Source organism: Suillus discolor, assembly GCF_016758755.1.
Source record: "Suillus discolor strain FC423 chromosome Unknown F5147scaffold_15, whole genome shotgun sequence".
Classification (NCBI taxonomy): domain Eukaryota; kingdom Fungi; phylum Basidiomycota; class Agaricomycetes; order Boletales; family Suillaceae; genus Suillus; species Suillus discolor.
This window is the reverse complement of record NW_024541262.1, coordinates 470335-484283: the sequence shown is the minus strand read 5'-3', so window position 1 is coordinate 484283 and position 13949 is coordinate 470335. Positions and strand designations below refer to the sequence as shown.

Sequence of the window (13949 nt, the reverse complement as noted above, 5' to 3'; positions counted from 1 at the left end):
TGTGCATTTTGAATAATTTTGAAAATACATTTATGAGCAGTTCAAAAACACTAAAAGTACAATCTACCACCACATAAAGTACATAGTACATAGTAAGATCAGTCAGTTCTACATTCTTTGAGCAGGATTCTGACAAAATTACAAAATATATAACAGTATCATTGGATGTATTTATTTTCCCATCTTTGCCTGTCGGAAAAAAGTTCCCAGGGTTTTAAGGCCTTGCAAGACATTTTAATGCTCTATTTGGAGGGTGTCCTTATAAGGGCTTTTAAACAGGTAAGATAATATTTTAATGCCCATTAAAAGGCACTTATAAGGGCCCTTTTGATGACCTTATGTTGAGTTTTGCCTCGCTGTGCCTCAGAATGGCCTGTTAAAATGCCTTGTAAGGCCCTCTTAAGGTGCTGAGCTGAACTTGTAATCTGGCAGTATTACAATGGTACCTAACTTTTTTCTGACACCTACCCATCTCCCAATTGTCTCCTACATCCTCCCGTCTCCCGTCTCCCGTCTCCCGTCTCCCGTCTCCCGTCTCCCGTCTCCCGTCTCCCGTCTCCCGTCTCCCGTCTCCCGTCTCCCGTCTCCCGTCTCCCGTCTCCCGTCTCCCGTCTCCCGTCTCCCGTCTCCCATCTCCCGTCTCCCGTCTCCCGTCTCCCGTCTCCCGTTCTCCAGTTTTTGAGTCTACATTGTCTTTGTCTCTTTTTATTTGAATCTTATCTCCTGTCACCACATTTGTTATCTCCCTGTCTGTAATTGTATCATATGTTGTTCCATTTATGTACATATACAGCCACTACTAATGATTACAGTAGGCAAAACACTCAAATGAGTCAAATCCTGTTGTCCCCCTGCTCAAACACATTATTTAATGCCATGTATTACCAACATTGTGCTAAGTTTCCAATGGGTGACATTATTCTATTCTCCAAGTTTCCCCGTCTCCTGTTCTCCCAGTTTCACAGTTTCCTGATTTCTTGTCCTTCCATTCTCCAATTTTTGAGTCTACATTGTCTTTTGCTCCCTTTTTTGATTTTTCACAGCTCTTTTCTACTGATCTCTTTTATCTCCTTCACCCCATATATTTGTTGTTCCATTTTAGTTTTATTATTTACTGTATGTATGTACCGGGAAAATACTTGTGGAAAATACTTGTGTTGCGTAGTGCGCTGCTCTAATAGGCAAGTGAGTCGGCGCTCGAAAGCCACGCGAGAAAACCACGCGAGATTTCCAAAAACAGGTTTAAGCGAGCTAAGCGCTCCCATGTGGCCTTTAGCGAAAGCCACGCGAGCGCCCGTGCGTTTCCGAAAACCGTCGTACTTTACTTCTTAGATATGCTAAATCCACCCACAGCCACTCTCCTGCCCAAAAAATGACTTGGGATCCCAGGAAACTCTTGTCAGCACAAATACATTTGAGTTATGGAGATTTCCAGGTATGCCAATGACATAGTCCATGATACAAAGATTGTAAGGTAATATAACAATCTTTTTAATGGTAAGTCACTGCGCTGCACATTGAACTGACACTTATCTGCACTGTTAGAGAATAGTCTAAGTTCTTACCAAAGAAACCCTCCCTGTGCCAATCTGGCTTCTTGTGTAAGGGGGATGGAGTCCTATCTACAGAAAGAAAGCCTCCATGTCATTCATGACATGTCTTACTTTCGATGTAAGTTTTTGCCTGCTCTTGCTCAATTTGATCCTCATGATCAAGCGGATCAAAATAAATAGCCTGGTCATGAAGTTGAAGGATTGCGATCATCACCCCTTTGTAGCAGTTGTAGATGGTCCCCACAAATACTCCAGCCCAGTCAGATATATCTTCAGTGGTTGTGGCATTGCCATAATGGCCAGTGCTATTGAGAAAAATGGCGAGCTGTATTGAGACAGAGAGCTGGGGGATATCCGAATTGTTGTAGAAGATGGCGTGTCCTTGAATCAACTTCATAAGTTCATCAAATACATCCACATCAACATGGAGCTTGCAACAAATTTTTTCAGGTGAGAATAGAGCCCACTCCTCTAGCAAGTGTAGCTGAGGCACACAACTTAGAGATGGATGGACATCAAGGACTCAACATTTCTCTACCTCATTGTGCAGTGCAGTGATTGCATTGGCAACTGAGTAAAGACTTGTTCGCACATGTCTGGGATATCACATGATAGGAATTCAGAGTATGCTGTGGAGAGTGACATCAGAGAGTTGTTTGACAAGGCAGACATGATCGATGATGTGGGAGACACTAGGGACTCTGGCCATGTTGGTGATGTGGTCCATATACTAATATCTGAGCCACTATGGCCATTGACAGCATTATCAAATTCCTTATCAGAGTCTTCATCATTGTCTTCATTGTTGTCTTCATCTAGTAGCTGATCTATCATAAACTCAATTAGTTCCATATATCGCGCAATGATAAGGTCATTTCTGGTTTGTTTGAGGCTGCAAAGCAGCTTCTTTCAATCTGATTCATGGAGCATATTAATGGAGCTACAGAACACTATAGCAGATAGTACAAAGCTTAGGGTTTATTTGTCAGTGTTGGAGCTTCAATACTACTAGCAATGCGCAAATTTCTGACCTTCCAAAATTCTATGAAGTCAACTTTGAGAACCACTAATGATAAGAGTGACTGATTGTAAAACACTTTTCTCCTTTGGTATAGTGTTGGACAGAGAGAAGAGTAAAGCTAGTGAGTACTGGTACACAGACAGCAAGTGTGATGTTCAAGAGTAAAATTATGTAACCTCACATAGTCAACAAAGTCATGTATACATTCAAATAAAAGACTTACAGTTAAAACATAGTGCTGCAAGAACACAGAGCTCTGGGGATATTAGAAATGTGATGGGAAATATAAATAGCATCTGAATAAAAAAATATTTAAAAAATAGTCCAAAACTGAGAAACTTACCTTGCACATCAGAAAGCAGCCAAAAGCATAGGGATCACATTTCTGATATAGCTGACAGTTACCATTAGCAGCCTCTGATAATAGCCTTCTTATATTAGCAAGTATTTAGAGAATAAACCATTTATTTGTAGTATTACTAGCAGTAAGTGAAATAGCAAAGATCATACTGAGAACAGCTAGTCTTTACTATCAATAGTTTTGCGAAAGGAGCGGTACATCAGGAAAAAGGGATTTTGCCATTTTTGGCTTTATATTCAAATAGAGCCACAATGGGCTATATTTGAATATATGTATGCTATAGTTGCAACTTGAATGATATTATAGTTAGACTCTTTAGGAAAAAGGGTATTTGCTCATTTGATGTATCTAAATCTGCAATTATAGTAACTATAGTTGATTGTAGTTGGCTGTAGTCAGCTTTTCATCGGAAAAAGTTCCCACGGTCAAAGTGCTTTCTTGAACCATCCACTTTCAAGTATTTTGCTTATAACTCACTAGGATCTTAACCTATTGATGTCATAAGACTATGGATAGACTTTCCTTGACAAGGGCTATGACTTTGATTTTCATTGGAAAAGTTCCCACGGTCAAGGTGCTTTCTTGAACTGTCCACTTTTGAGTATTTTGCTTATAACTCACTAGGATCTTAACCTATTGATGTCATCAGACTATGGATAGACTTTCCTTGACAAGGGCTATAACTTTGATTTTCATCGGAAAATGTTCCCACGGTCAAGTAAGCAAAATGCGAAAATTCACCAAGTCAAAATTCACTAAGTCTTGTGATGTGGCTTTGTTTGGCACAGCTTATATAAGCAAAAGTGTGGTCAACCACAAGTCTTTTCCTATCTTTTCCTTCCTTTCTCTCCTCCTCATTCTCCTTCTAGTCAATAATTTTCGCATTTTTGAGTATTTGGTAAGTCTTTTCTTCTTCTTTTCCTTCCCTCTCTGACCCTCTCCTTCTAGCTCCTTCTTCCTTCCCTCCTCCTCCTCCTACTCAATCATTTTCACATTTTTGACCATTTGGTAAGTCTTTCTCTCTTCTTCCTCTTCCCTCTCTGACACCCCTTCTTCTAGCTCCTCATTTTCGCACTTTTGAGTATTTGGTGAGTCTCCTCTTCTTCTTCTTCTTCTTCCCTCTCTGACATCCCTTCTAGCTCCTCCTCCTCCTTCCCTCCCCCCCCTTCTCCTCCCACCACTCAAGGATTTTCGCACTTTTGAGTATTTGGTGAGTCTCCTCCTCCTCTTCTTCCCTCTCTGATACCCCTTCTAGCTGCTCCTCCTTCTTCCCTCTCTCCTCCTCCTCCTCCTCCTACTATAGGCTCATCCTCTCCAATTTTCGCATTTTTGGCTATTTAGTAAGTCCCTTTTTATTTTCCTATCTTTCCTCTCTGACTCCCTCTTATACTAGTAGCCTTCTGCCCTTCTCCTCCTCCTCCTCCTCTCTTAATTTTCGCATTTTTGCCTCTTTTGTAGTTAGTAGTTTACACCTGTTATAGTAATTACTTGAAATATTACTTGAATTTTCGCTTTTTTGGTGTTTTGACTAGAATATAAATGCAAATATAGTGCATTAGAGGAAAAAAATTAAGGTGCCTCCAAATTTTGGCAGTTGAATATATGTGCATAAATGTGCTACTGGCTACACAAGTTGACTATATGTGACTATATGTCCTCTCTATAGAGGGGGGGATTGCTTTAGATCCTATGAGGTCTATAGACACTATATATTCATATATAGTGCTATATGAGCTAATATAGCAATAACCCTTTTTCCTGATGTAGATCCATCTCATTTCAAAGACCCCAGTCAGATAAATCTCAGTGTTTTGGAGTAGGCTTCAGCGACATATTTTCTGGTACCAGCTTGCTGACTCTTGATAGAAGATTTCCCTATAGGTACAGCATACCAATGATGACAGCTCAGGTACAGACAATGAGATGACCACTCCAGTTGAAGACCTTAGATGGACTCAGACAAATCACTAGGAAGGCTAGAACTGTTAAGTAGGTAGGTAACTAGAACTGATTTAATTGTTGAAGGTGTCCGATTTCTTAACTTCTGTCTGTGGTAGAAGTGCTCTATGTAAACCAATAGGTGAGTAGTAGGCACAAGACTAGATGTAATGTCACAGACAAAACCATACTGCCCAAATTATATTCCCACTGCAGCTAACAAGAGACAGATGATAGTAGTGGGTGAGAAGAGTGTACTGGGGTATGCAATTGTTCAAAGCACACAGTGGACTACCCGTTGGACAACCAGATTTCAAGTAGACCATTAAAGTCCTCTGAGTCTAAGTCAGAGCTGGAGTTGGTGGGTGCCTCCAAGTGAGCCCACTTGGAAGCTTCATCATGATGGTAGATATCTTGGCACTGTTTGCGTGTCATACCAGTGGGTTTCCAAATAAATTTACTTGAAAAATGTGTGACAACTTATTTTCTATGCTTTTAATGAGCAGTGGCTATCTGAGAATGGTGAGCAGAAATGTATTCGGTGTGAGTGTGAATATACATGAAGGTTCTAATGATTAGGATAGATGGGGGAAATGTTTGGGTAAAAGCCCGAAGGGCTTTTGGCCCGGCATATGTGTCTGAACCTAAGGGTTTCAAGGTGAGCTGTGATCCCATAGACGTAGGAGAGTAGCAACACAGACTGTGAAGCTTGACACCCTCTAGTGATAGGAGCTGTACTCACCCGAAATTCTCAATGCACTGGAGGTAGTGTTTGGCGTGAGAAAGGTTCGAGTGCTGGAGATAAGGCTTGGATGTAAGGGGTGATGACGATTGCGTGGTCTCTTAGATAAATAGTGAAAGCATCAGTCTAGCTTCTGGTGAAGCGGGAGGGGAACACTTTTGGGTGCTAACAGAGTGTGAGTGCTGCTGCTGGTTCCTATTTGACCCTGTTGCCTCAATGGCACGGGACTGGTGTGGTTGGCACATGATGGCCGGCAGTGATGGAGATCACATTGTGTTTGGATTGTGTTGTCCAGTTACGCAGGTTGTATTTGGTTGGCAGAACGTGATGTCCGCCGGTGGTTGGGTTTTGTTTAGACGTGATGCCAAACAGGTATGGGGAAGGTACAAAGTAGATAGACACGTAGAGTGTACTTAGTTTTGATTCTGGAATGAAAATAATGAGGGTGAGCATACCTGACTAGACAATAGCTGCATTCTAAACTGATAAAATATCGTTTCGTGAGCTTCATTTAGCAATTCTTGATTGATTTTTGCTAGGCTCCAGCTATTGGAACTTCCAACGGCGAGGTGCCAACGTTTGCATTGTTGGGCTTGGTATAGCCATAATGTGCGTTGCTTGTGGACGTCGAAGTCATGGCACCATCTGTGGTTCTGCAATGCAGACCAGAAAGCGATGTGCATATTCACCTGGTCATCCAGCCAGTCGTTGTCCTTCATGAGGGTGATCATGCGAGGAGCTGACTTATTGAACTATTCCCAGGTGAGATTTTCGTCTTTGATAACTTGGACTTTGGGGTCTTTGGCAGCACCAGCTGGTATGCACTTGTGTAAGCCATCGGATGAGGGTAGAATTACTAGCGCATCTTTGTCCGCTGTGAAGGCTGATCGAGACGCTTCTTCAAGACTGCTGTTAGTGAAGTAGAATAGTTCACAGTAATCACCAGACTTCATTTTCCACGTGGCATATTGACATGGGAGGATGATGGGATCCAATGTAATTTCAATGTCCTTGACTAGAGCATATTTGGCTTTATTCTTTTTGCACTCCTCTTTAATGGCTGCTTTTTGTTCTGCCTTCAACGCTTGCTAACATTGAGCTTCTTCTTCTGTGGCTTCTCTGCGCTCGGCTTCAGCTTCTCGGGCTTCGGCTTTGAGTCTGATCGTCCAGAGACGCTTATCTGCATCATTCTGGATGTGCCAGAGGTTGGCTAAGATGGTTGCTGCTTGCCGGTCATTAATGGCCTCATTGACGAGTTGAGCTCTTGCTTCTGTGTATTCAGGCAACTGGAAATCGGGAGCAATTGCAAGGTTTGGGTTCATTGTTGGGAGAGGTATAGTAGGGAATGTGGAATTTGCAAATAAATAACAGAAAAGGTAAAGAAGACAATGAGGGACTACTACTGATGTAGTGATTCGAGAATTGGCTACTGACGTGGGTCAGAACAAGGTGTGTTAATGCCACCTTACTTACTCATGCATGAATTAAATTCTGTGACAGCCAAGGCACGAGGCTGTCACAGAATACTATCTTTTCTCTGTTGCTTTAGTATTAGGAAAGTATAACTACAGTAGATATAAAATTTAGCTATGAATACATATTTATTTCAAACAATTGTTATACAGATATGACAATTAGGTGTCATGAGGTGCTGGTCAGAGAAAGGAACAAGTTCAGAAACCTACACTACATCAGTGAGAGGTTATAGGAAGTTAGTGAGGTGCTGAAGGATGTAGTATGAGGCGGTGGGAGATGCAGTTGCACTTGCTGAGAAGGGATGTTCAGTAGATGATAGCCTGCATTTAATGAACCCACATAACAAGTAGTGAAGGAGAGACATTTAGCAGACAATGTCCTATATTTAACAAACCTGCACAATGAGTAGCAAGGAGAGACATTTAGCAGACTATAGCCTATATTTAACAAACCCACACAAAGAGTAGCAAAGGAGGGACATTCAGCAGATGATAGCCTGCATTTAATAAACCTGCACAATGAGTAGCAAGGAGGGATGCTCAGCAGAGTTATAAGCACTGAGCAGTATCAAAAGTAAGTACTTGTCAACAACTCATTCATATAGTAAAAAGTATAGTATCCTCTCAAATGCAACAATATGTCACACCAAAGTACTGATCAATCATTGGAACAATTAAAATGGTTCCACTTCATGCATTATACCCACCCATAATAGTTTATCAGCAGCCTGAACCTCTAGCTTAGATGATCAACTCCCAGCCTCAACCAGGAAGGAAAGTTTTCACTGTCTTCAAATACTTTGTGGATTGTGGATGATGGTTATGGACCTTATGTCATATTCAATCTTGGAAAGACCCTCCATGGCAACTTAGAGAGAATAATAGACATGTTAGGTCATGGGCAGGCAGCACTTTAGCCTGTGCAGCTCTATGGAATTGTTCTTCCCCACTAATGGACTCTGTCTATAAAATCTTATTTGCTAGATGGATGAGTTATCTCCTCATTAGTAATATGCAACCACCTCCTTTAGCCACTGCTCGTGTATAAGTAGCACCCAGATGCCAAATTTGATAATCTTATATATCAGCTTAAGGTCCTTGTTTCTAGTTTCTAAAGTATTGTTAGGGTCACCCATCATGTCTGATTACTCGAGCAGGTGTCTAGTGGTAATTTAGATCTCATGTAATTAGAAACAGCCTTGTAGTCTCTGTTGAGGATGTTTTTGGTATACCTAGGGGTTTGGGAATGGGCTAGAGTGAGCCAAAGATTGATGGAAAGTGGAACCACCTTCATGCTGTGGGAAAAGTATGCAAACACCCACAGCTGATTCTTTAAGGTTGACAGTTTCTTAAATGGAGTTTGCAATCTACTTTATGAGCTTCCTTGTAGCAACCATACAGCCAGCGTGTTCTTTCAAAGATGCAGCTGTAGTGCAGTGTTTAGGATTTGACTTGATGAGAATAGCATACAGAGACATTTGATGTCGCCAATTTCAGCTTTAACCTTGAGAATGACTTAGCAGTTTGAGTTAGACCTTTGGATGGATGGAGGTAGTAGGACCAGAAGCAATAACTGTCCCAGCAATCTACGACACAATGAGCATGATACAATGAGAACTATGAAAAGCAGATCCACTTGACCTGGCTTCAAAGACAAGATCTTATTGCGAGTTTTGAAGTTGTAGTGCCAGCATCAGCAGAAGTCTTAACATCCCTCTTCATTTTAGCCTGGGACTTGGTATGCTCATGTGGGGGTCCACAAGCTTGGATTCCAAAGGAAGAGCCTTACTTAATGGATCAACAGTGCCCTCGAGCTTTACCTTCTTTGTAGGGATAGCACCCCACAAAAATCAGTTATCAAATAATTGCTTCATCGGTCTGAGAAAGCCTTGTGAATTTGAAAGTAGAGGCATATAGTGATGGCTCACCCCATTCCTTCATATCCATCTAATGTATGAGATACCTCTAACTTGGGGCTGCCATGCACTGCGCTCTTCAAAAGCCCTTCTACTTTTAGGTCATAGTTTGGATCTTGGGTTGACTCACAGCACAAGGGGGCCATTTGTTCGAGGAAAATATCTACAGTAGAGAAGCTCTGTATGCTGCCACATGAAGCCACACCATCCTGCAGTGATGGAAAGCTGTCAATTGCAATCATCTGTGGGCTGTGGGCATCAGGGCTAAGGACCTAACTCACCTCCGATTCACTGCAGCCTCTACAGCAAGCCCTGTTAGCACTGGCAAAGTTGTGAGTCAAGAAACAACTTAGTGTAGCTACTTATGTACGGCCTCTGAATTACATTTAGTAGTCAAACTTACGACTACCTCAATTCACCACACTTAAGTTTGTCAGAGGCTTCAAAAAGGCCAAATAGAATTTGACAGCAAGGGGTAAGCACAAAAGGCTGCACAGGTAGCTTTGAGGTAAATAATAGTATTGAGCTTCTGCAATAGCCAAGCAGCACACACAGCTTAGGAAAAAATGACCACACCAAGCCCATGTGACTGCTGAGCTGCATGGCCTTGGTCTGTGTAGTGGTCACTCAGCTTTAGGGCAAATGGCTGTACTAAGCTTCACAATGTTATCACAGCATGAAGCTCACAATCAGCTTCTAACAAGAGCCAAAGAAACAGCCCCAAGAAAATGGAGAAAGGGGTGTGCCTCAAATCAAAGTAAGGCACATCTGCTTTATGTTATTGGCCAGTGTGTCTGCAACTGCTCTAGTGCTCATTTACTGAAGAGCAAATCAGAGATAGGCTTCAAACATTAGTAGCAAACTGTTCTTTTTGGAAAGGATAGTTGTATGCTTCTGAAAGCCTCCTTTTGAGTTTTGATAAAAGAACTCACCACTTCAGAAATAGGTGCTGGAGACAATAGAATTAATGGATGAGGCAACAGGAGATGATATTGCAAATAACCTACATATATTATTATTGAGCAATAGATAAATTTGCTGAAGATTCTGATAGTAGACAAAGAAGTTATGAAAATGAATGAAGGTTGTGTGATGAAGACAGACATAGTAATCACCTTGCTTGGATCATATACCATGTGATCTGTGGAATGTCCACTTGTTGAAATAAATTTTGAAATGCTCCTTTGACTTTGGAGTCATTATTGGTGACTATCTGTCCAATTGCTCCATATTAGCAATACAAATCTTCACAGAAAACTTGGCCATAGCTTTGGCAGAGGCAAATTATATATAATGCTCTTCCTTTTATATATCATGAAAGATCATCTCAAGCTAACACTAGATGCTTCATATCATTCCTGGCAGGCATCTTGAGTATGTCAATGTAGATCTTTGTAAAGATTGTGGCAGAGACTGTGATAGGTATATGCATTTTCTTGGTGCTTTAAATCTGACAATCATGACAAGATTGTATATGGTGCTTAACATCAGTATATATATATGTGACTGGAAGAATCTGTATTGAATAGTCTCAAAGGTAGACTATACTCCTTTGTGGCCTAATTCTTCATGTGCTCCTGTCAATATAGACAGTTGTTTAGCAGGGTCAAAAATAACAAGTAAAGGGAGTCTATCTGGTAGACACTTGTACATCTTTCTCTTTTGTACAAAAAATCAAGTTGTATATTTAACAAATTTCTTATGTTTTGCAGTACTTTCGAAATTTGGTGCTTCCAGTGTGGTAAGGAACTTGAAAATATCTGTCAAAGTTTGCTCTTAATCAGTAGCTGACAAAAACACAGATGATATGTTATTAGGTTATATGGATGTATAGTGGGATTTGAGATTGATATGAATAAAGCTATTTCATCTAACCAAGAGTCATCTTCAGGGATGATCTCTTCATCTGAAGCTAAAGGGCATCTAGATAAGCCACCAGGCCCTCTAAAACTTGTTGCTGGAACATGGTAAAGTGTGAAATTAAATAGAAGAATTTCTTAAACCTATCTATTGATTATAGCATTTGGTTGTAGGTCAGGCTCATTAAGCATGCCCTTAATATATTTTGCATCAACTTCGACATGGAGGTTCTGAACTTCAATAATGTGAAGTCTGTAGTGTCATAGTGCTCTGAAAAGTCCATATAGTTCTAACTTAGGCTGAGAATATTGTGACTCTGCATCACCTATGGGTAAAGAACTATATTATGCTGGATGTCGTCATTCTTCATTGTCTACTTGTGAAAGAATAATTCCTATGACTCTGAAGCTGGAATTAACTGATAGATATATGGGGTTTGAAGAAGTATAGTCAATGCTTCTCATTGCTGGTGCTGAACATATATGTTCTTTCAAAGTTTCAAAGGCAATATCTTGTTTCTCTCCTCAAATAAAAGAGGCATCTTTTCTCCAAAGCTGGGGGATTGATTTTGCTAGTTTAGAAAATCCTAGTATTCAAATATGAACTGGCCCATAAAGTCCCATAAATCCTTGAGCTTCTTTAATTATAATGGAGATTGGCTAGTCAAGAATTTTGGACACTTTCTCAGTATCAGGTAGTCTTTCTTCTGGAGTACAACATTATCCAACTATAAGGACATCTGAAAGGCAACATTGAATTTTTATAGCAGAGAATGTTGCACCTACGTCTTTTATACAGTGCATGATATAGTGAACATCAATTGCATGTTCTCAAATAAATCATCTAAATCCAGAATTTTCTTCTAAGACCTCAGGATTACCTTCATTGTCAGAATAGATAGTCTTTGGACTTTTGACTAAAAGATCATCTATGAAATCATTGGCTATATGTAGAATTTCATCCTATAGTACAAAGCTGGTATATTTCTACAATTCTGCAGATACATTTATATAGCCCATTGGTAAGGCTGTAAGATCTCTGCTTTCTGAGTGCATTTTACATGCATCAAATCTCTAGAATAGATCAAATACTGTGTAACACTAAGCTCCATCAAATGACTCCACAAAGTCATCCACTATAGGAATGAAGCTAGCATCTCAAATATAAATTTTATTGAGAGATTGAAGTTCATGGACTAATCTTAGTTTGTCATTCTTCTTAAGTACACAGAACCAATGTGAATGGTATGCAGATTAGCTCGATTAATAACAAAGGATAAAAGTTTACCTTTGAGACATTAGAGAAAAAACTTCTTGGTCTTAGATTTTGGCTCTTTATTAGGTTCTTTGGCAATATCTGAGAGAATGAGCCACTTTTTGAATAAAAGGAGTCTTTAAACATCTTACTGCAAAAGGGTAAGGTTGCTATGATAGTGAGGCCCAAGTGTACAATCCCAAGGACTAGGTCTCTGTCTGATGCGAGATGAAGGATGTTCTTGACAGTTCCAATATCAAGGAGTTGAGATTCAGTAAGGGCACTGACAGTGTCCTCGTCAGGAAAGGGTATAAGGAGGGCATCAAGAAATTTTAAAGCTAGCTCTTCTTCTCCATAAGCTTTGGCAATAGCTGCATATGAATTCATCTGTTTGGCCTCACTCTCCAAGAAAAATAGATTGACATTGTCATAGTGTCTAGTGTAGACTTTGTTAGATAGACCTCCCTGAATGTGCAAAGTTTAGTCATATTTGATGGTTCCCATGCAAGAGAATGCCTCAGCAAGCATGCAAGTCAAAAGGACAGTTTTAATGACATAGATTAAATGCCAAGTGTGTGCCCTGTGATCTTGAAGTTCTCAGACCCATTCATATCAAGTCCTTTCAGAATGTAGACCTCCAGTAGGGAGCTTGACACTGCCTAGAATGACAGGATGTCTAGGGTAGCTTTTATCTTGGAACATATGGTAGTTCCAATTATTAGCAATGATCTAATCTTGGCAGAAACAATAGGACTCAATAGCTTGAATGACATTAGGAATATAAACGGAATGATAGTTGTTGTACTTCACAAATTCAAAGCTCAGATATTTTTCAGCCTTAAGTCTTGTTAGTCCTTTGAATGAAATATATATCCTTCCATCCAGTCAACTTGGGCCTCGATAAAAGATAATACCTTCTGTAGATGTAGATATAGCTTCAGGCACACTTTTTTTTTTTTTTTGTATCAAATTATTGTCCTTTGGGGTATACTACCCTATGTTGGACATTACTATATAGTCTAGGGGGTCCCTGTACCCCGCGCTTCATCTCTAAGTATACAGATGCCCCAGGATAGGTTGTACCTTCCTGGTCCGCCGTTCCCGCCGGCCGTTTTAGGTGTACTACTTATTGAAGATGGGCCGACTGTTCTACTGGTAACGTTTGATGATTCTTGGGTGACAGTGAGCATTTGGTCGTCGAGAACGCGTACTCGGCCGCCGAGGCGACCAAGGACAGGAAGCTATGATAGGAGTGCACGAAAGATGGGGGATGAGAGTTTGGTGAGGTGCTGAGAGTTGGTGTAGCGTAGGCCATTGATATTGGTTTCGTGCGTTGGGGTCTGGGCTATCATTGTCCGTTTTCCTCGTGTTCAGCTTGTCTCCCCTAGCTTCTCCCCTGCATCTTCAATAACTGAATCCTACTGGTTTGAGGCCGGTGTCTTCATGTCGAGAGTAGTAAGAGTATAAAACTTTGACGAAAGTGAGCCCGAATGGGTCTGCAACTGGAACTTCTGATCATTAACTATTCATGAGGCGGTGGAAGAGAGACGTCACCAAAGGTAAGTTTGAATCTGCCTGTACTATTGACGTAGCGAAGGAAATGTTCTACAGCTTTGGGGTCTGCCAGTAAGAATGGTAACGAGGAGGCTTTTCTGCGGAGCGCGCATGTGAGAATGTGACGTTCTCGATCATATTGAGGGCATGTGAATAAGAAGTGGTGAATGGTTTCGGGAGTGTGTGGGCATATAGGGCAAGATGGAGTGACACTGCGGTTGATGCGGTGAAGGTGGTGGTTGAGTGCGATATGGCGTGTCCGGAAGTACATGTAG

The 13949-nt window shown here is 40.8% G+C and overlaps 3 protein-coding genes across 3 annotated transcripts; 1 reads left to right on the top strand and 2 right to left on the bottom strand.

Moving 5' to 3' along the window:
* Positions 1-302: 302 nt before the first annotated feature.
* On the bottom strand, positions 303-865 carry F5147DRAFT_650984 (uncharacterized protein; the record flags this gene model as incomplete). The annotated part of the gene is made up of 3 exons (XM_041433493.1): positions 303-412; positions 469-750; positions 811-865. The coding sequence occupies 3 exons, from the start codon at positions 863-865 to the stop codon at positions 303-305; spliced, it is 447 nt and encodes a 148-aa protein (XP_041295281.1).
* A 2578-nt stretch (positions 866-3443) lies between these two features.
* Positions 3444-4367, top strand: F5147DRAFT_759643 (uncharacterized protein; the record flags this gene model as incomplete). Its single annotated transcript, XM_041440457.1, has 8 exons — positions 3444-3509; positions 3596-3653; positions 3805-3833; positions 3884-3943; positions 3995-4023; positions 4122-4145; positions 4191-4275; positions 4332-4367. 8 exons carry the CDS (start codon positions 3444-3446, stop codon positions 4365-4367), a joined length of 387 nt encoding a protein of 128 aa, XP_041295280.1.
* A 2000-nt stretch (positions 4368-6367) lies between these two features.
* F5147DRAFT_771412 (uncharacterized protein) lies at positions 6368-6937 on the bottom strand (the record flags this gene model as incomplete). The annotated part of the gene is made up of 2 exons (XM_041441241.1): positions 6368-6678; positions 6709-6937. 2 exons carry the CDS (start codon positions 6935-6937, stop codon positions 6368-6370), a joined length of 540 nt encoding a protein of 179 aa, XP_041295279.1.
* Between the last annotated feature and the right edge of the window lie 7012 nt (positions 6938-13949).